The sequence below is a fragment of the Balaenoptera musculus genome, chromosome 4 (genome assembly GCF_009873245.2).
Source record: "Balaenoptera musculus isolate JJ_BM4_2016_0621 chromosome 4, mBalMus1.pri.v3, whole genome shotgun sequence".
NCBI lineage: Eukaryota > Metazoa > Chordata > Mammalia > Artiodactyla > Balaenopteridae > Balaenoptera > Balaenoptera musculus.
This window is the reverse complement of record NC_045788.1, coordinates 30,698,815-30,720,643: the sequence shown is the minus strand read 5'-3', so window position 1 is coordinate 30,720,643 and position 21,829 is coordinate 30,698,815. Positions and strand designations below refer to the sequence as shown.

Genomic DNA, 21,829 nt, shown 5'->3' with positions numbered 1-21,829 from the left:
TTCTTGCATTCTTTAAATTATTTTACTTTGAAAATTTAAGAACCATCATTAAGTCATTAATAACATAGGTTTTCACTGAAGGAATATTTGGAACTCTGAAAATACAAATCTAATCAAATTAAATTTTGAACACATATAGAGCCAAATATTTCAACAAAACTGCAGTTTAATTTCAGAAAATGTGTTAAAATATATATTTATACATCAATTTCTGACATAGACTTAATGTGTTAGTATACACAAAATGATGCTTTCTCTTGAAACTGTATTTATGAAATGTACATTTTAATTTAAATACTCAGTATACACTGCACTTAATCTGCATGTTGCATTTATTAAATACATTAAAATCTGCAATGTAACAAAACGTTTTCTGCATACGAAATTCAAAACACCATTTTAAATGAACAAAAAGATGGCTCACTTCATTATTTTTTTTTTTTTTTTTACAACTAGTGTATAGTACACTAGCTCAGCTCCACCATACTACCTGTTCGTTCTTTTTTATTTGACATTGTTCACAGACTAGTACATATTACAATAAGAGTGCTGGATAAAAACATGAGGTACGAAAGTGGTTCAAAGATTATAGGTCATGCAGATCATGCTAGACAGCAAAGAAAATTGTGACCGAGAGAACACTAAATAAAAATACATAAAGAATGTGCATTATAAAAAAAAAAAAAACAGAAACAAAACAAAACAAAAAAAAACCTCCATTACACAGCTTTGCTTCTTTGGTTACAAAGTAGGTTGAACAATTTCACAGCTTTTTATTCCCACCCGAAAAAAAAGTCAGACGAAATGTCAAAAAGCAGAGGAATCGTGGCAATTTCTCTATTAGAAAGTAGAAACAAATGAACAAAGTTTTCTTCATCAAAATAGCCCAATTATTTATTATATCACAATAACTGGTGACTACCTGTACAGTTGCACTATGTTCTTCATACTTACACTATACAAAATTTACATTCAAGCTGGGTCTTTACTACTGAAAATAAATACCGAAGGTAAATTGCCATTAGTGTTAGAAATATGCCAGGATTCTTTTGTTCAATTATTGCCTAAACGTTTCATCTATTAAATGCAATCCTGTCTTTCAATTCCTTTACTGATACTTATAATTATTCAAAAAAATTAAAAAAGTTCTGTGACATTGTTCATGTACATTATGAAAATAGCAGCCCTGTAATAAATAAAACACAAATAAATGAAAACTTATGTAGGCAAATGTTACTGATATTGAAAGAAAAGTGGCTCTTTAGATGAACTGTTATTTATAATGCGATAGGAAGGCTCAGGGTAAATCCGTGGATAATAGGAAACATGGGAGAGCCACCAAAGCTCTTAAAAGACCCCACTCGTGCGCACCAGGTAAAACGCTAACTTTGCTCTCTTTAATACACCCCATCTATTATTCTCCCTGTGTACTGATGACATAAACTGGACATCAACAGCACTGCATGACATCTCAAAGAGAGGAAAAGCTCTTGCAGAATGATTGTCTAATACTGAAAAGGCCAAACACACAACTGAAGCATGGCTACTTGCTTTCGTATAAAGTGGAAAGAACACCAGTGGCACACAAGGATAGATTGCTTTCAGTTTTTTTCTTAATGAGGCAAGAAAGCTTTATGCTGAGGACACATTCGGCTGCTGCGGAGGCTGCGTTGGCTGCGGAGGCTGTGCTATCACTGCTTGCTGTTGAGAAGTGCTACCAGCATTGGCCTGTTGGGCTGGGAGTTGGGATAACTGATCATTGTTTGAAAGAGATTTTAACAGTGCATTTTCTCGTTCAAGTAAAGAGTTTCTTTCAACTAATTCTTTTATTTGTTCCTTTAGAACTTCCACTTCTTCTCTTACTGCATACATCAAATGGCTTTTCACCAGATCCTGTGAAGAACAAAATTAGGAACGTCAAAAAGAGTGAAAGGGAAAGGAGTTGCTATTTGGTTCTAGCCTACCTGGTGCCTTATAAACATTAGGCAGTTTTATATTTATATAGTTTTACATAGTTTATATTTATACTATAAATATAGTTTATTTAAACTACATTTATACAGTTTTCCTGCTCTTGCTTTTAATGTTTCTACTGTTTCTTGACTGACACTAAGGAAGGTGGGGTGGAAAAATCTAGTTCCCAACTAGGGCAGCAAGCCCAGGATTTTATTTTCAAAGTTTGGAGTGATTTCAAAAAATACCAGCTCCTTAAATTGTCAATTAATATAAGCTTAGAATTAAAAAAAAAAGTTTAAAATCATATATTCAGACGTCAGATGAAGAGAACAAAGGATATTAAACTGTCTGATAATAAACTAGTTATAGTACTGCTTTAAGAGATGAAGTGACCTGCAATTTCCAACTTTAAAACCTCAGGATTAAAAAAAAAAATAGTTTGAGACCAATGGCCTTTATTTATAATCTATCTATGGTTTTAATAACTTGAATCAAACTATTTTAAATAATATGAGTGGAATATCTTTAAGAAAACCAAAAAATTGATAGTAATAGCAGAAATCAGAATCAGAATCAACAGAAACAAGTCTGTTAATTAAAGCTGAGTGAAACAGTCACTGTAAATAACCAAAGGATGGAAAAGACTTCCAGCTGAAGTTTTCATTTTACTAGTCTTCTGTCTCTAAATTATTTTTGATGCTGAGATATTTAGGGGATCAAATGCATGTTGATTATGTATATTCCCCAAAAATGGCATGAAATGTAACATGTTCAAGGGGCACAGGGGAAATATCTATTCCACTGGTTATTTCTAGACTAAAAATTCTCAACATTCTAGCATTTTCAACCAAATCTCATTATCAAACACTACGCTTTGGTCATCTTGGTTTAAAGGAATTAGGTATGTGCTTCTTAGAACTGGTAGCCCCAACACCCTCTGAAACGAGAGGACGTAAAGCTCTACTTACCATCGCTTGTTCTATTTTGTTGTCAATGGCTACGCCACCTCCCCCAGATGCACTGGAAAAAATTAGAATATTTCATCAAGTTATTCTAAAAAATGTAAGCTCCCTTCCAACTCTTAAAATAATCAAAAACAACTGTGTTTTACTTAAAACCAAAAATAGTAATTTAAAGTAGATTATTAGTCTAGTCTCACAATTTCATGCTCAGAGCTCTCGTTTTGAAAATGATCTCAATAAACAGATGGCTTGTAAAAATCTTTGTAGTTTCAATATTTCGAATTTGCCAGTGACATATATATGCTACTTTAAAAAGTAACTCCCAATTCTATTCAGGAGTTCTCAATTCCGTGAACTTAAGATACATTTTGAATGAACAGTACCCTCTCCACATCTCTTCATTTACCAACTATATATTCTAATTGCCTTTCATGTGGAAATTCCAGTGGTTACTTATTGCATTAAATTCAGATGATGATTTTTCTACTATAGATTTTATATTTTAATGTCTGGTTTTTAAATTTTAAAAACTGGCTTATAAAAACGATTCAGAGGGCTTTTGGGCAAGCAGTACTTGCAGGGTTGGTTAACAAGGAGCTCAACATTCTGGCAGACCTGTATGCTTTGACTGTAGTTTACTAGCTGGCAAAAATCACCTTACTAAGGTATGTGGTTTAGACCAATTTTTCCTAGAAAAAATTGGAAATAGTCTAGCTGGTAAGTACATCCCAAGTTTAAATATCACCTTAGCATTTCTGTGATAATGACACAGGAGGTTGAATAATTGTTCTCTTTGGCAGTTTATATTTTTCCATGTATATAGCAAGGATCTAATATCCTTTTCTTGGTGTTTTTGTAAACTTTAAAGAATAGTTATTAGATTTTCTTTTAAATATAAATCGGATATGTTAATCTACTGTATCAATACAAAAGAGGTCTTTAAACCATTTTTATACAAAACTTTTACTACATACTCTTCATTTAGTATGTAGTGCTAAATTTAGGTGCTAATATATCTGAAGACTATTTTGCTTTAGATGATGTGGACCCTCAATGTTCTATCAGACTGAACCTCAGAAATATCCTGTCTGATGTAGTGGTGTCTTTTTTTATTATAATCTAAGTAGATCTGGTTATAATCCTGGTTCTGCTACTCAGTAATCAACTATTTAACTTCCCTGGACCTCAGTTTCCTAATCTGTAAAATGAAGGGGCTGGTGTCAATGCCTCAGTGGACTTTGAACTTTTAAATCCTGAGTCAATGTGTGGAAAACACTAAGCTTGTTTATCTGAGCATTAACCACATTAATTACAGATACTACTTCACTTCTTGCTGCTGTTGCTAAGATGAAAAGGGGCTTCTGTATACCTAATAACTGGAAAGGATATATAGATCATTAATAAATACTTATATATGTTAGGCTTTAAATGCTTGTAGAGAGCAAAGTATGGCTTCACGTAACTATAAACTACAGAACTGTATAAACTTTAATGTAAAGTTCAGTTCAGACACCATATAGATAAATTCACCAAACACTGGTCATAATTTGGCAAAAAAGATAGTGATAGGCATTTAGATTAGAATTTGCCTGAGAATCCTAGATTATACTTTATTTTTTACTTCTTTGTCAAGGAAAAAATCAAATAGTTTTAGTCATTTCATGACTTAAATACATTCAATTCTTTTATTAACACATCAGTTTTAAATAGAATATCTTAAATGCTAACTTTAACACCAGTTTTACATATTAATGAGCAAACAAAACAAAAAACCCAAATAAACCTCAAAAACCTTAAAAAAAGGTTTATTTCTTCTTCTTCTTTTTTGATAATTAAAACAAAACCTAGTCAGTTTCCAAACCATTCCCTCAGCTAAGGAACAATAATTAGCATCCTATTCTTTGCTGATATAATAACCTCTAGTCCTGACTCAGATCTCTTTTACTGCTACGGAGGAACAGGTTTGTAAAGTATAAATGGATCATGTTGAAGATATGTGTCTCTTAAAAGGTATTACTATTCCAATTTTGTTAAACACTGTACTTTAACAGAATCAAATCATTCACAGATACAATTACTATCACTATAGTCACCTTTGGCCACTCTGAACGCTGTTATCAGGAATCCTACAACCTACTGCAGAGGTTCTCAAACTTTAGCATGTACCAGAGTCATCTACATGTTTTATTAAAACACAGATTGCTGGGCTCCACCTTTCAGATTCAGTTGGTCTGGGGTCGGGCCCAGGAACTTGCATTTCTAACAAGTTTCCCGGTGATGCCAATTCTGCTGCCAGACAAATCATACTTTGAGAACCACTGGCTTAGAGATGAAAATTAGAAGAGAAATAATAAAAAAACACCTAACTCTACTTAAAAAATTTCTTAGCCTTGTATGCAAAACCCTTTACGACCTTGACCTCAGCCTTCTATGGTCTCCTTTCCTCTCATACCCCAGCTGGTATACTGTGTTATGGTCTTTCATAGCTATTTGCAGTCTGTGGAACATATGTCCTCTCAGGTTTCCGTGGCTTTGCAGAAACTGCTCCCTCAGCTGGAAACGCTCACAGTTCCAATTCACCTGGCTATCTTTAACTTGTTCCTTAAGATGCTCAGCGCTGCCTCTTCTGCAACACCTTCTGATTTCCTAAAGTAGAACCAAATATTCCATCCCTTTTGTGGTCCACTAAAATCATCACAAACTTTTTATAGTGCATAACCAGGAAATTCTGGCTCCTCCATATACCCACTGTGAATTCTAGGAAATTATTTAACCTTTCTAGACCTCGTTTTTTTTTTTTTTTTTTTTAAATCTAAAATAAGGATTATATATCCGAATCCACAAAACTCCTGTGAGGATTAAGTGAGTTTAAATAATACTACCACTGTTAACTCTATTAGACTGAGCTCCTTGAGGGAGGTGGATTATCTTATTCACCTCTGTGAAGAAGTGAACAGTGCTTGGCACATAGGAGCTCAAATGCATACTGAAAGAGTCAATATGGTAGTAATTGGATTAGAAACGATTACTGGTTCATGTTAGGAAGCCATTACATTTTTTTGAGTTTGAATAAATCAGTAGCTCTCCATGTGTGGTCCGGTCCCTGGACCAGGAGCCATCAGCCTCATCTGGGTACTTGTTAGAAATGTAAGTATTCGGGGTCCACTCAGACCTACTGAATTAGATACTTTTGAGGTGGGACCCAAGAAATCTATTTTAATAACTCCTCCAGGTAATTTGAAAGAAACTAAAGTTTGAGAACCACTGCTTTAAATAGCCTGATTTTTAATAAAGATACCAATATGGTAGTTTTAAATATAAACAAATAAGAGTGTATTCTATTTCAAGATCCCAGAACATGGTTTAAGATTACTGTTTCAATGAGGGAAACAAGTTTTCTGTTGTGGTCAAAGTCAACATAGTGGTTTGGGCTTTATGCTCTTTTAAAATGAGAACGATCAGCCAAAGCAGAATGAATAATTTTCTTTCATTTGTTTCCCTGACCTAAAGTTATAGTATTAGGCCTTGTTTTCTTTCTTATTATTGTATTCACCACACTATAACTAGATGCTTAACCTGTTTCCGCACTTAAGTTCCTTAAGGGAAGGCTTCCTAAGACTTTGTAACTATTCTGTTAAACTACAGAGTGCTATATAAAAAGGGGTAATTTTTAAAAATAAAGAAACTTTCTGTTACTATGGGTCTCTCTTTTAGAATAAAATCGTAACTGGATTAGCATTTACTAGATGAATAAAAAACTGGGGGTATGGAGGGAACGGACAGAAATACAGAACTATGGGAAAAAAAAGAATGACTAAATGACTTTTTATATAATGAATTTTCATCTACTGGAACTGCGGCTCCTGAAAGAACCAAATGAGCTTGAATTTAGTGTTTAAATAAAGTAAATTACAATCACATTCCTAAGAAAAGTAAAACTTAAAAGTATCAATGGTACACCAAGCTAGATTGGATTTCCATGCTGCTCATCTTTTAGTTCATCCCAACTGGCTCCCCACCACAGCTTTTCTTCCCAGGCCTGCTTACTCTCATCACAATAGATTACTTGCAATCTCACTGAGAAGACAAGAGGCCAGATAGGAACCTCTGCTCCGGCATCGCAAGTTTCTTACATTTGCATCCTTCTTAAAAGGCTAACTGTTTCATCCATGCTCTCAGCTCAGTGACTCTGCAAATCATCCCGTCTTGCCTCTCTAAAAATTAAAACCAGTGAGGGCACAGTTAGGCTAACTTGATCTCACATTTAAGAAAAATTTTTTATGAGAAATCAACTTTTTTCTTTATTAATGTGGACAGAGACATCATGGCTACTGTTTAAGATAAAAATAGTGCAAATTTCTTCTCTATTACATTTTGGCTACGTTGTCTTTCTTCTCCTTTCTCCTCATGGCCACAACCGCACAGCATGTGGGATCTTAGTTCCCTGAGCAGGGATCCAACCTGTGCCCCCTGCAGTGGAAGCGCTGAGTCTTAACCACTGGACCGCCAGGGAAGTCCCACAAATGCTTATTAACAGAGCAACAGGGTAGAGGGAAAGAACACAAACGACTGCCCACTTCACGGCAGCACACACCGCTTAAGTGAGTCTTTACTACAAGCCTGAGCAACACTCTCACTTTACAGTTGAGGAAACTGAAGCCAAGTAACTTATTCAGACACAACCCTAGGGAGAGGATTAAAACCTAACCTAATTAATGTCAAAACATATGCTTTTCCTATCATAACAGTCAGAGTGTGAAAGGAAGAAAGCAACTATCTATAATGACCTCAAAGAAATCCAGCATTGTGTACATTGTGAAAAGTGCTTTAACCAAGCACCAAATGTTAGTTGTCAAACCATAACCGTGGATCCAAAGATTAAACTATGTTCATAATATGCCATTTATCTTATCTAGCATATTCCTAGAAGAGGTTCAGCTCTGAGAAAAGACTTCTTAGAAAAGGGACTTGCTCAGTGATCTTTAGACAGCCAGTATAGTTCACCTATTGGCTAAGGACTAAAACGTTCTTTTGGTTTGTTAGAAAGATGAAGATATCTTAAGATTATATGGATCTATATGCAGAATATTATAAAAAAAAATTTACCTTGCTTTACTCCAAGACCCTCCTAACTTTCTCTGTTGAATCACAACACAATTAAAAATCCACTACAGGAATCCCCCAAATTACAAAATAAAATGTTTTGTGATGAGAACTTATTTGAGTTGGCAAATCTCGTATATCAATACTTATGTTAATGCTCCCTTACCCAAACCAGGTAAAATCAATTCTTCTTAAACTTACAAGTTGAAGCTACAATCTTTCTTGGAGGCCAGTCCTCAGGAATCAGGTACTGTTTCCAGTAAATCATCTACAACCTTAATCCCCTTGCCCTGCTGCAATAAGCTCTATAACATCATTAGTGCTAAAAATGCTTTAATTCTAATCTGGGCAACATTTTGCCTCTTCTCTAAGAAATGTATGTTTTGCTTTTTAGAAAGAAACTGTTAAGTCACTGATTGCAAAAAAATAAATCTAATGAATCTACAGCTCAGCAAGCCTATCAAGGTTAAAAAGAAAAAAATCCATCACCCTTCTGTAAGATGAATTTAAAAAACATTTACACTTTAACACAATTTAAGAGCAAATAACAATCCTCCTTCCAAAAAAGAGCCTAAATAGATAAAAATCATGTAGACAATCTCTGGCCAAATGCAAACCTCTGTGGTTAAGAATAAAACTATTAGACAAAGTTAACAGTAAATTAAGCTAAGAACTCAAAATTGTACATATTCTAATTATTAACCGTAAGTTCTACCAATGTAAAAACAACCTGTTTAATTTCATGATTTAAAAACTCACAAAAAGGCCCCATGGAGATTTTTATTATCAGTAACACAAAATAAGTGATTTTTGTGGATGATAAAAGCTATTATTCATGCTAAACAAGCAGGGAAAATGGCTACTCACAAAACTAAATGTTATTATTTGCTCAAGTAACCAATCTTACTGTGAAAAAAGCTTTTACCAAGGAACTACTAAAAACTGAGCTAAATACTTATATAAAGATTGATATTTGTTTTTATCATCTATAAAAACTTTGCTCACCAATGCCCTCAGCATATTTCACATTCATCTAATTAATTTCAGGTCAAAATCCTGACCAGAAAAGAATATTTAAAAAGAGGAAAAAAGGACACATGCTGTGGATTATACCAATGTCAATTTCCTGGCTTCAGGTATTATACTATAGCCATGCAAGATGTTATCACTGGGGGAGAACTGGGTAAAGGGGTACATGAGACCTCTCTGCACTTTTTTTTTTTTGCAACTTATTAATCTATAATTACTCAAAATAAAACTTTTAAAAAATATACATATACATGGTAAAGAATAAATTCAGAGAGTATACACAAAAAAGTATACCATCAATACAAAGTCCCTCTCCTACCTCAGACCCCCTTTGTCCAGAGTCAACCATATCATCTGTATTAATGACCTTAAAAAAGCCTATTTAGGAAGAATTTCTTTACTATTTTGGAGAGGAGTAGGAGAGGACTTTCTAACTATATGCCTCAAAATATATATATAAAGCATCTTAGGGCTTCCCTGGTGGCGCAGTGGTTGAGAGTCTGCCTGCCAATGACGGGGACACGGGTTCGAGCCCCGGTCTGGGAAGATCCCACATGCCGCGGAGCAACTAGGCCTGTGAGCCACAATTGCTGAGCCTGCGCGTCTGGAGCCTGTGCTCCGCAACAAGAGAGGCCGCGACAGTGAGAGGCCCGCGCACCGCGATGAAGAGTGACCCCCGCTTGCCACAACTAGAGAAAGCCCTCGCACAGAAACGAAGACCCGGGCTTCCCTGGTGGCGCAGTGGTTGAGAATCCGCCTGCCGATGCAGGAGACACAGGTTCGAGCCCTGGGCCGGGAGGATGCCACATGCCACGGAGCAACTGGGCCCGTGAGCCACAACTACTGAGCCTGCGCGTCTGGAGCCTGTGCTCCGCAACAAGAGAGGCCGCGATAATGAGAGGCCCGCGCACCGCGATGAAGAGTGGCCCCCACTTGCCACAAGTAGAGAAAGCCCTCGCACAGAAACGAAGACCCAACACAGCCATAAATAAATAAATAAAAATTAAAAAAAAAAAAAAAAAGAAACTGTAGGAGGATAAATGTTTGTGTAAAAAAAAAAAAGAAACGAAGACCCAACACAGCCATAAATAAATAAATAAATAAATAAAAATTAAAAAAAAAAAAAAGAAACTGTAGGAGGATAAATGTTTGTGTAAAAAAAAAAGAAACGAAGACCCAACACAGCCATAAATAAATAAATAAATAAATAAAAAAAAAAAAAAAAAAAAGAAACTGTAGGAGGATAAATGTTTGTGTAAAAAAAAAAAAGAAACGAAGACCCAACACAGCCATAAATAAAATAAAATAAATAAATAATTAAAAAAAAATAAAAAAGCATCTTTAATAATTTCCCTAAAATATAAAGTACTTCTAGGAATCTGCAAGACAAGAAGCCCAAATAGAAACACGGGTAGAATTCACATGAACATTCACAAGACATGAAAAAATACTCAACATCTCATTCATAATAAAAATAGAGATTAAAACTATAATGTGATATTATTTCCCTAAACAGACTGGCAAACATACTAAAATTTAATACATAGTTAGTGAGGCTGTGGGAAAATGGGCCTTCTCTTCAGTGCTGGTGCAAAGTGGTATAATGGTATAACCCTTATAGAGAGCAATTTGGTTATATCTAATAAATTTTACACACAACACACCATTCACTCTTTGAGCCAGCAATCCTAAAAGTGGGAATTTATCCTATAGATATTTTTGCATACATAGGAAATAATGTATTTACAAAACTACTCATTACAACACTTGATAACAGCAGGCTTTTGATTAGCAATAGGGAAGGGGTTAAATAAATCACAGTATAGTCATCCATTCAATTTAATACTAGCCATTTATTAAAAAATACCTACAAGGATGCTTTTCTGTGTACTGAGATGGAAACAATGTATCTTGAAGATCCTTAAAGGTAAAGGTACAGATGTGTGTATATTATCATTTGTGTGAAGAGGGAGATAACAGACACTGTATTTGCTTGTATATACAATAAAGAGACTAGAAGGACACATACACTAAGAAAGTGCTTATCTGTTTAGTTAAGTGCTTATCTGGAAGGCAGGCAGAAGGGGAACAGGGATAGAAGACTACTTTCTCTACACTTTGAAGAATACTGAAAAACACATTCCAAAATGAAAATGACTCATGAAGGAGTTATTTCCCTGTACAGTGTGAACTCAAGACATGAACAAATGGCAGACAGGAAACAAGAAAGGAAGAAAGGGAAGAGGATCAACAACTCCACTTGTACTTGGAACTATTTCCTTCTGAAAGATTAGGTACTATGTTTAACATACAAAATAACAATCAATATAAATAACATTTCTGATTTGTAAAATTTATTTCCTTAGCTTAGGGTGAATTAAAATCACTTAAAAATATGGTGTAAATAATGTTTATAACTCCCAGTATAGTTATTTCTGTTCAAAGTGACGCTAGTAAGTAAACAGTAAAAGTCTCTCCAATAAATATCTAAGATACAATAGGCTACATAACCTTACACAATGTTGCATTAAAAATGAATTCCAAAGAAGGTACAGATAAGATTAATACTAAGTTTACCTTCTTCTTCCAGATCTCTTTACACTTCAAAGTTATGATATTTTGGCAGAATTATTTTAGTATTTGGTAGTAAAATTCTGATATAATTATGTTTTTTTTTTTTTCTTGAAGAGCTACTCTAAGGAAACAACTTAAAAACTAGCCAAACTAAACATTTTTTTTCTGTTCAAACAGTCAAGATGGAAGATGTAAAAATTTAGTCTGGAAAAACTGGAGACTTATACAAAAGTAAAATAGCACAGCAATTTTACCATTACAGGCCAAACAGTCCAATAAACTCAGGAAGTTTGTTTAATATTCTATTACCTCAAGTTAAATACTTAAATGTAATAAGAACATGGAATCATATCTACTTAAGATAAATGAGCTTATACACTAGTTAGTTATTTCTTATTAGACTAACATTAGGCAAGCTTTGACACAACGAAAAAGTTATTTCCTTCCTCTGAGTCAGATTGAAAAACAAAAGGGTGTGAGAAAGGGGTAGGAGGAGGGGGTGGCATTTTCCCCAATGCTGGAGTGCTTACATTTAGAGCAGACTCTCTTGAAAGAGATTTCATTTTACTGTTTACACAGCAGCAACAGGTAATTTGATGATAGCATAATTATGGGGGAGTGAAGGATACATAACCAAGGGGCTTAAGTCCAAATTAAAAATTTGACACTATAGTCTTGGCTACTTTAATTTACTTCCTGGAGACTGGGAAAACAGTATTATGATTGACAATTATCTAGACTGAGATGTACACTGGTACCTGAGAGTAAAAAAAAGGAGAGGGATTAGAAAGGAATTTTGCCAACTGATGTCTAGTTCAGAATAACTGACAAAAACCTAAATAACATAGTTATATTGAAAAGTAATATAGTGGATGTATTGATAGTTTCATATATTCATTCTAGATATTCTAAAACCACTCCTTTAGTCTGCTGGGATAGAAGCTGATGGTTAACCAACTTCTAAAAACATCAGAATTTATGGGACCTCCCTGATGGTACAGTGGTTAAGACTCCACCCTTCCAATGCAGGGGGCGAGGGTTCGATTCCTGGTCAGGGAATTAAGAACTCACATGCCACACGGCACAGCCAAAAAATAAAATTAAAAATAAATAAATAAAACATCAGAATTTAGCGATTAAAGTACTGTATACTTTAGTAAAAGATCTATGGTTTTCAATACTATTTTAAGGACTATCTGTCCTACGAACTACAAAAGTTTAATAGAAGAGAAAAATTCAATGAAAATTCTTAATATGAATGAAGACATTAAAAACACATGAGTTCAAATTTCTCCAGCTGTGTTAGGAAAAGGATAAAGATTAAGAAAAAGCCTTCCAGGGAAAAGACTATGTTTAACAGCCATTTTGTAGTTAAGATGAGTTCTCCTTTAAAAGGTTAACAATATAGTATTCCTTCCCTTTGACTATGAGGAAATCACAGCACTTTCACCACCTAAGGAAATGTTCATGGTGTAAGTATATAAAAATGAACAAAACTGGAGAAAGAACATAATAAAATAGAATGTCAAGGGACACCAAGGGGGGAAAGTGGCGGGGGGTGGTGGTGGTGGTGGGATGAATTGGGAGATTGGGATTGACATGTATACACTGCTGTGTATAAAATGGATAACTAATAAGAACCTGCTGCATAAAAAAATAAGTAAAATAAAATTCAAAGAGAAAAAAGAATGTCAAGGGAAATAAAAACAAAAACGTAAAGCTCTTAAGATTTGCATTTCATTTCAGAGACCAACAAGCACTGAATAAATTTTCACTTGGCAGTGGGCCTATTATAAAAACAACCTATGTAGCTAAATTCATCTAACATTTCTAAAGTAACGCAGAATTCTTCAGCAATGACATACAAATGGGCCAAAGGGGGGAAAAATCAGGAACTAGTTTACTATAAATTTCTAATGCTAACCTTTACATTATCCCACCCCACTTCCTCCCAGTTCCAAACGCCTGCTCAACTTTTGAACTGGGTAGCCTAAACTCCTTTACGACCCTCCATGGTTTACTTTTACTCTCTTTGTTCACACTGTTTCTCACTCTCTAAGTACTTCTGTGGAAACTCTAGCATTCTTTTATAGATTTCAGCTCAAATATTTTCTCTTCGGTAAAGGCTTCTCTAACCCTTCCAGAAGTAGTATAGTGAGTCACGCTCCACACTACACTTATGGCACTAACCACACAGGCTATGTTTTAACAGTTGCATCTGTCTCCTACCAGACAAAGCTCTACTGGCTGTACAAAATCTACCGTGAGGCTGGCAGCCATTTAATAAAGAATGCCACAGATACTTGGACTCAAAAACTGGATACTTGGAATTTGAGTCCTAAATATATACTTGCTACTCTGGGCCCCCCTCCCCTTTTTTTTTTTAGCTATAACATGAGGTAGCTGTATTAGATCAAAGCCACTTCCTACACTTAATGGCAAAACTGACTTTTTCCAAGCACTCCTTGGTATTTAATAAACATGGGTAATGCTATTATTTTAACTAAACTCAACAAATAATTGGGGAAACATTCCTTAATCTCATTCTTCATTTTCAGTCTGAAACTACACTTGCCATATGTTCTTGCTGCCTAATATTAACATCTAATCCATATATCTAGGTAATCCAAATTCCTTTGGAAGTAACAGGTCATAAATCCTGAACAAACTTTTGCCTTTTATTTCCTAATAGCCAAATCTCAGTAACATTTACCTTTCTAGGTGACACTTTTGCTAAAAAAAAAAAAAAAAAGTTCCAATCTGTCGCCTCTGCACACGCCCAATACTCAACAAATACTGGGTGGAAGAACATGAAGTTAGATAGTGTCCACCAGTGGGAAGATCACTAGATGTGGAATTAGCAAATACACATTGCAACTTGGCCTCACCTCAGATTTGCTGTGTCCAGAGGTAAGTTATTCTCATTGGGCTTTTTTTCTTTCATCATTAGTTTTAGAGACTTTTTATGAAACTTAGTGTAACCACTCAAATGTGGTGTTTTGTGTATGTGTGTGTGTGTGGGGGGGGGGGCAGGGTAGTGAGAAGGAAGGATAGTAACACTCAAGACAGGTCTTAAAAAAGTTACCTAGGCAAGCAAAGGGGAATAAGGGATAGCAGGACACTGCCAAATGCTTGGTCACAGGGATTAAGCAAGGGAAAATGAAAGTTTTTATAACTGAAGCACCGAGAGTCTGTGAGAAATCAGAGGGATGATAAATGAAAGAGACTCATCTATAACAAAGAAAATGCCAAGGATGACTGCAGTTTTTAGCATGGAGCAACTAAGGAGTGGGGAAATGGTTAATGTGTCACAGGAAGATGGTTAGATTTCTTGAGGGATGGGGAGTGAGTGGCAGAGAAACCTGAGATGAAAATGAGAAATTTGAAGTTACATTTGGGACTTTTGAATTTTGAGACATCTGGGCTATAGATCATGGTGGAGAAATAAAGAAAGAAGGTTGAGAAATAAGGAATGGTTGCTAGCAATAGGCATCTAGAACTCTAATCGCTGGTGACGAGTCTAGATTTGAGAGTTATCAGAATGTGGTAGGTAGCTCAAATTGTGAGAGATGAGTTTGGTTAAAGAGTAAAGACAAATAAGGGCCAAACACTGGAGGAGACTAGCAGGTAAAGAGTTGTAGAAGATGGGATGGGAAGAAACTACCCTTTCTTGGGAAAGCTAATTATTTCTTTTGCTGAATGGCCTCACATTTGCCTCTTCTTTCTCAAGCATTCCACGTTCTATTTTTTTTCAACTCAGCAGCTATTCTTGAACAAATCCTCTCAATCCCATTTCCATGATGAGGCCTAACCAAATGAGTCAAAATGAGACTATCCCCTTGAATATTAAATGCCAAATACCAGTGAAGAGCACACAGATAATTTTTGCTCATGTTATAGCTAATCTCTTCATTTATGTCCATTTCTTGAAGATGCAGAGATATTATTTAAAATAGCTTTAAAGAAAAAACATAATTCTATGGACAATATACTTGACAAAGCAAAATTAGCCACTAGAGTTATCTGACTAAAACCCAGCTTTTGTTCCTAGGTTAATAATTAATCTTTCTTTGCCACCTTATGTCCCTTCCTAATCTGTCCCCAAAGTCCAAGGATAGTAATAAATGAAAATGGAGGTTATCAAGGAACTGTTTCAAAGTAGGGATAAACCCAGAAGAATAAAAGTATCATGAGGTTTTTTTAAAGAGATAGTTGCTTCATTAAGGGACAGCACCAAAGCATGGTCATTACCCTTCAATAAAATGAAGAGAATATTCTATCAGGGAAAAAATCTGGTCTATTTTACTTTTAATAAATCAATGAATGTTTTTGCATTTGCGATGTTTTAAAAATTTAGCTTGGTTTGGGTTTGAGCAAAGAATTAAATTGCTGATCTTCAACAAATACAAGAAAAGTATTGTGAAGAAATGCCCTAAAGAGTTAAAACTGTCTAGGTTATCACTTTACTACCACTTGGCCTAACTCTCTTTTGCTCTCTACTTCACTGTGGGGGTGAGACAGCTTACCTCTCAGCAGCTGCCGAAACAAAAGGCTGAATTCTAAAAGAGTAATAAAGTGGTTTAAGAATACAGGCTTTAGAATTAGACAAGCTGGTTTTAAAATCCCAACTCCACTACCTACTAATGAAGTGATCCTACCAAGTTAACATACTGAAACCATTTTCCTCATCTGTAAAATGGGGTCACGGTTGTACTACTTTAAAGGATTACTGTGAGGATTATATGAGACTTTTTACAATAGTACACTTAAAAAATTTTTGTTCCTTCTATTGTTTGGATCAATTTGGATTTTGACACTATATAAGGTCTACTATCCCAGTGTATCTTGGATTACAAATGAAGCAGTGACGTACAAATAAAAATTATGATTAGTATTAAGAAACAACCTTTGTATTTATGTCTCACCCAAATAAAGAAATAATCCTAGTTATGCTTTAAATTTACTTGATTTCTTTGTACTCAATCAAATGTTAAAGATTCAATGCAGTCACAAAATATATGCTAATAAAAATTGTTTGACTTGAGATTTAAACTTACATCTATTTATTAAACACAGCATTCTGTGGATTGAACATTAGTAAAATTCTTATTGATCCTCGATAGAATCTCAAAATTTCATTGTTCAGAATATAAATAACCTTAACCTACTGGGGGAAATTTTTCCAAAGGCCACTGAGATATAACTGAATTGGTTTAATTCAACATAAAAACTTCCAAAAAACTGTTTAGCTAAAACTATCTCATGCCTTTCTTTAGTGTTACATGACATTACAACAATAAATATTACTAAAAACAACTCAAAGGAGTGGGATAAAGTGTTGTTTTGCTTCTAAACCACATTTACTCTAGTTGAGAATCACTGCTTTAGAATTACCTAACTCAAAAAGGAATTCTGGTATAGGACAATAAAGAAAAGTATAAAGTAGCAGTATTATAAAATCAAAAGGGTTATAAGGTTTTTTTACTCAAGGAGAACTGTACTCAGATACATACATTTTCAGTGGCAAAAAGTTTTTAACAGCTAACTACTTTTTCTCACTTCTTTCTTTCTTTATTTTGTTTTTTGGCCACTCGGCTTGAGGGATCTTAGTTCCCTAACCAGGGATTGAACCCGGGCCCCCCGGCAGTGAAAGCACCAAGTCCTAACTACTGGACCACCAAGGAATTCCCTACTTTTTCTCATTTCAATCTAAATCCACATCCTTGAATTATTCTAGGCAATAACAATTCTGTAAGATAGACATGGTTAATGGCAGAACTTCACAATAGTTTGTAGGCATCAATTTACATAAAAATTTTATGATGATTTCTAGACTTACATCATGACTTGAAATTTGTTAAATCAATTTAGATTCTAGAGATAAGAATGAAATGAAATGGGATGCTTTACCAACATAATCTTTGCTCTCTTCCTTTCTTGCCAACAGGCCCCATCCCTCTGACTCTTCCATAAATAATTCTGTTTTTGTTGTTTTCACTGAATGTTCTTCTCCCTTGAATTAAACCTTAAAGGCAGGAGTTGTGTCCATCTCAAGGGTCTACTTATTGCAACACTCTGCATATAATTGATACTGAACATTTAATTGAAGAAAAAGATGGAATAAAACATACAGTATTTAATACATTATCTAATTATATTTTGTAAATTCAACATGTCAAGTTGAGCTTACTGTGCCAGGAAAAAGAGTTCAGAAATTAACCAGCTACTTAAACTATTAGAAACTAATTAAGGGTATCACTGGAACACAGTGAAAATGGGAAGACTTCCTGAGAATTTGTTTTTTTCCTCTCCCTGACAAACTCAGCTTAAATAAAAAGCCGATAAACCTTTTTGTGATGAAAGCATCTGATTGACTGTTTCTCACTGAGAAGGAAGAAAGTATAACATTTTTTTATATAATATAGGCAACTGAAGTAAGTAGAGAAACTAAGTTTGAGGAAAAGAAAAGTCAGAGCTCTATGGATTTTCAGGTTACTTCTGACAAAATTATGCCACTGAAACTTCGTTCCATGTATGGAACATGGTGATGACAAAGTCATAGTAGACTTTGTGGAAAATAAAGCGGACTTTAAAACCTCAATGATCTTTCGGATAAAAATCTTGACAAACGTCTTTTTACATTAGAATCATGGATTCAGGGGAAAATCTTTTTGTAAATCTAGTGAAGGCTTAATTGTATAATCACACTTCATAAATATCCATCTACGGGGTATTCCCCAGTATCATTCTCTATAGACAGACAGAACTGAATCTAAAGGGAAAAAGTAAAAGAAACCAACAGTTATCCTGAAAGTGGAAAGAGGAGGCCAAAGACTTGCTGGTTTGGTCAAGTCACAGAAAGAAGACAACTCAAACTGTCATGTCTTTAAGCATGTGTCATGAACAAGTAAACTTCTAAGTGAACTACATCCAGGATTCTGAAGAAATTCAGATGTACTTCACTCTTTTTACACTGGTGGATCAAAGCACATATAAAGGAGTCCCATGAAACTCCTACATCATCACTAGAATCAATAATTTCGAAGAGGGGAAACATCCTTGCGATCTCTAAGATGTTAAGCAATGTCTCCTTGTCCATTTTGAAAAAGAGCTTTAGAACTAAAACCGATGACTTAAGGCCATGAACTAGAACCCATATTCTTGATTATAGCAGATATGAAAACTAACAGAACTAACTAGAGAATATGCTCGGTTCAATGTTTCCATAGACTGTACTGCAGCTTACATTTTTACATGAACCTAATCTCTTTCCTAAATCTTTAAGTGATGGCAAGATATTTTTCTGCTTTACATTTTAGATTCTCTGCTGTACAGGAAGGGTTTATAAAAGGTTTAAACATGAAATGGAAAAACAAAGAAGACCAAGATGCTAAGATAAACATCACTGGAGGTGTTCAAAGGCTAGATGACAACTTGGAAGGTGTGTTGCAGACATGATTCAAGTATGAGACAAGTGGTTGGAATAAATGACCATTAAATTCCCCTCCAACTCAGATTTATAATTCTAGACTCAGAAGATAAACTCGGAGGTGGTATCAAATAAAAGGGCTTTGGCTCTGGAGTCATACCCAGGTTTGAATCCCAACTCCATCATTTTTACGATATGACCTCACACAAGTTATTTAGCCTCTCCAAAGGATAATAATAGGACCAGATGCTAGGATTCAGTGAGATAACACATGAATGTCTGGCACATGGTAAACACTTAATACGTTAACTATGTCATCTGTATTAGTAAGGTATAGCAGCCTAAATCTAAGTGTCATAAAATACTCAAAGAATATTGCCTTAGGAGTTAGGTGATTTACTTTTTACAGCTGACTCTTGCTTTTTAAGGAAATACACTATCAAATAAACATAATCCCAGAGTTTACAGTTTAATGAAAGAGACAGACAAGTTAGAGGTGTGATAAATGCTCAGACAGGGCAAGATTATAGAGGGTGTTTTGGGAGCATATAATCAAGATCTAGGGTCAAGGAAAAATGTTTAGTAGAGGAAGTGCCACAGTTGGGTGGAGAAGAAAAGGATACACACACACAAATGTTCCAAGTAAAAAGAACAGCAGGTACAGTTAGCCACGTTAGAAAACTCAAATAATGAACGCCAGTTAGAAGTTTGTTGCAATTCCAATTAAGAAAGGACTGTGCCCTGAATAGATGATGAGAGAGATGAATATGCTGAAGAAATACTCAGGAGGTAGACATGGCAGCACTTTGTCATTAACTGGTTATGAAAGATCAGATAGCTATGAAAGTTGGCTGTGAAAAATCAGGGAAATTTGAACGTAAGGACAGATGCACAGGTGATGAGTTTGAGTGCCAAGTGCATATACATGGCTTCCTACAGCATATAGAGGACATCCAAAGCCATCTATATGCTCTTAGCATGATGAAGAATGGGTCTGGACACCATCCTGAGTATACCAATAATACTTAAAAGGACAAAAAGAAAGGAAAAGTCTGCCAAGGGGACTGAGAAGAAACAACCAGAGAGGTAGGAAGAAAAACTGGAAAGGACGGTTTCACAGATGTCGAAGTATCAGTCCAAAATTCAAAGCTTATATATATCAGTATAAGCTTTGTACAAATGGACAAATATTTGGAACACTAAAAACTATTTAAAAGCTACTTAACCATGATTGCAACTATTAATATCCATGCATATGTGCTCAAAGTCTGGAAGGGAATATGTAAACACTGAGACAGCAATTGTGTTAAAACATGGATTAGGTGTAATTGTTCTTATTCTATTTCCCAAACTTCCATAGCTTAATTTTGAAAGGGTACATATATTACTACTAAAAAAGCTGGGGTGCAAATATATTATCTGAAAGGGGACTTTTAATATAGGATTCTCATATTCTGATGACCTATTTTGTTTGTATATTTTCAATCAAGTTTATACTTGACCTGCAGTCTATTTCAATTTAACTGAAGAAAAAAAATTCTTATAGTTTTACTTGTCTTTGTTTTAAGCAGTACTATTATTGTAGATTTACCTTTAAGCCATATTTAGACTCAGGAACTTTATTATAAACACTTAAAAATAGGGAAAAGGTTATAAGGTTTGGAGCTCATCTGAGGATAAAATTCAACCAATGAAAAGGATTTGCACAAAGTAGGTGCTCAATAAAAAAATCCATTTTTTTCCCCCCCGCCCCAAATAAATTTTGCTGCAAAAATGTTTTAAAAGTAGGCATAAAAGAGGTTTCTTTATAGAATTATTCACAACTAAGGGCAAATGTGATGTGGCTTAGTAGGGGGTTTTACATGTGATTCATGTCCCTATCCCAAGAAACATTCGCGGCTTGAAGTAGCTTTTTAAAATGCTTCCAGTGTTTGCTATTTATAAATCCTAAATATTAAAGGGTGAATTCCTTAATGGTTACACTTAGTACAATACTATTCTAGTAAGTACTAAAACTCTTCTAATACATATATACTTGTTTATAATTATAAGCATTAAATTTTTTTTAAGCATTAAACTTGAATGCAGGTTATTTTATAATACAATAAATGATTTTAGATAGTAAGCAACTTACCAAATTTATTTTTTGGCAAGTGATTTAAAAGATGGTTTTATAATGAGGATGACCCATTGCTATTAATACTTAAGTTCAAAGGAAATCAAATTTATGTATTCACATCTTCATACAACATGAAATTTTCCCTTATCTTATCCTTCAAGTTTTCCAGGGTTACTCTCTATACCTGCATACCAATTGAGAGCCCAGGCTCCACTTAGAAAGCTAGATCTGAATCCTAGTTCTACCACTTAATGGCTATGTGACCCGAGAAAGTTACTTAATCTCTCTAGGCTTTCAATTTTCTTCTCTATAAACTGAGGCTATTGATAGTATCTATACTACTGCTGTGAACATTAAATGAGATAACATGTCAAAAATACTTACTATGGTATCATGCTAAGTATTTTTACTTAGCAGTCACTGACACACAGTAACCACTAAGTAGCAAAAAAAACAACTACTCTGTGGAGAAATCCAATCAACACTTGAGCACAGAGACAGACAGAATGCAATTTCTAAACTAAAAGCAATTAGGCTCTCATTTGTTCTATCAGTCTAATGGTCACTTACAATAAACTAGCCTTGGAAAAATTTCAGTAGGAGTTAACAGATCAGTGTATTCATTAAAAACTTTCTTCATAAGTCACATACTTGGGT

The 21,829-nt window shown here is 34.8% G+C and overlaps 1 protein-coding gene across 4 annotated transcripts in view; it reads right to left on the bottom strand.

The window, feature by feature from the left end:
* Nucleotides 1–431: 431 nt before the first annotated feature.
* The window catches only part of TSC22D2 (TSC22 domain family member 2), a 49,925-nt gene continuing 28,527 nt past the window's right edge, over nucleotides 432–21,829 (bottom strand). For 2 of the 4 annotated variants that reach the window (XM_036851684.1, XM_036851685.1), the window contains 2 exons: nucleotides 2,925–2,976; nucleotides 432–1,893 (listed from right to left, as the gene is read on the bottom strand). In XM_036851684.1, the coding sequence (XP_036707579.1) occupies nucleotides 1,633–1,893; nucleotides 2,925–2,976 (313 nt within the window). In that variant the 3' untranslated portion in view covers nucleotides 432–1,632. The remainder of the gene's footprint in view (nucleotides 1,894–2,924; nucleotides 2,977–21,829) is intronic. The other 2 variants (XR_005019788.1, XM_036851688.1) reach the window with 2 other exon arrangements.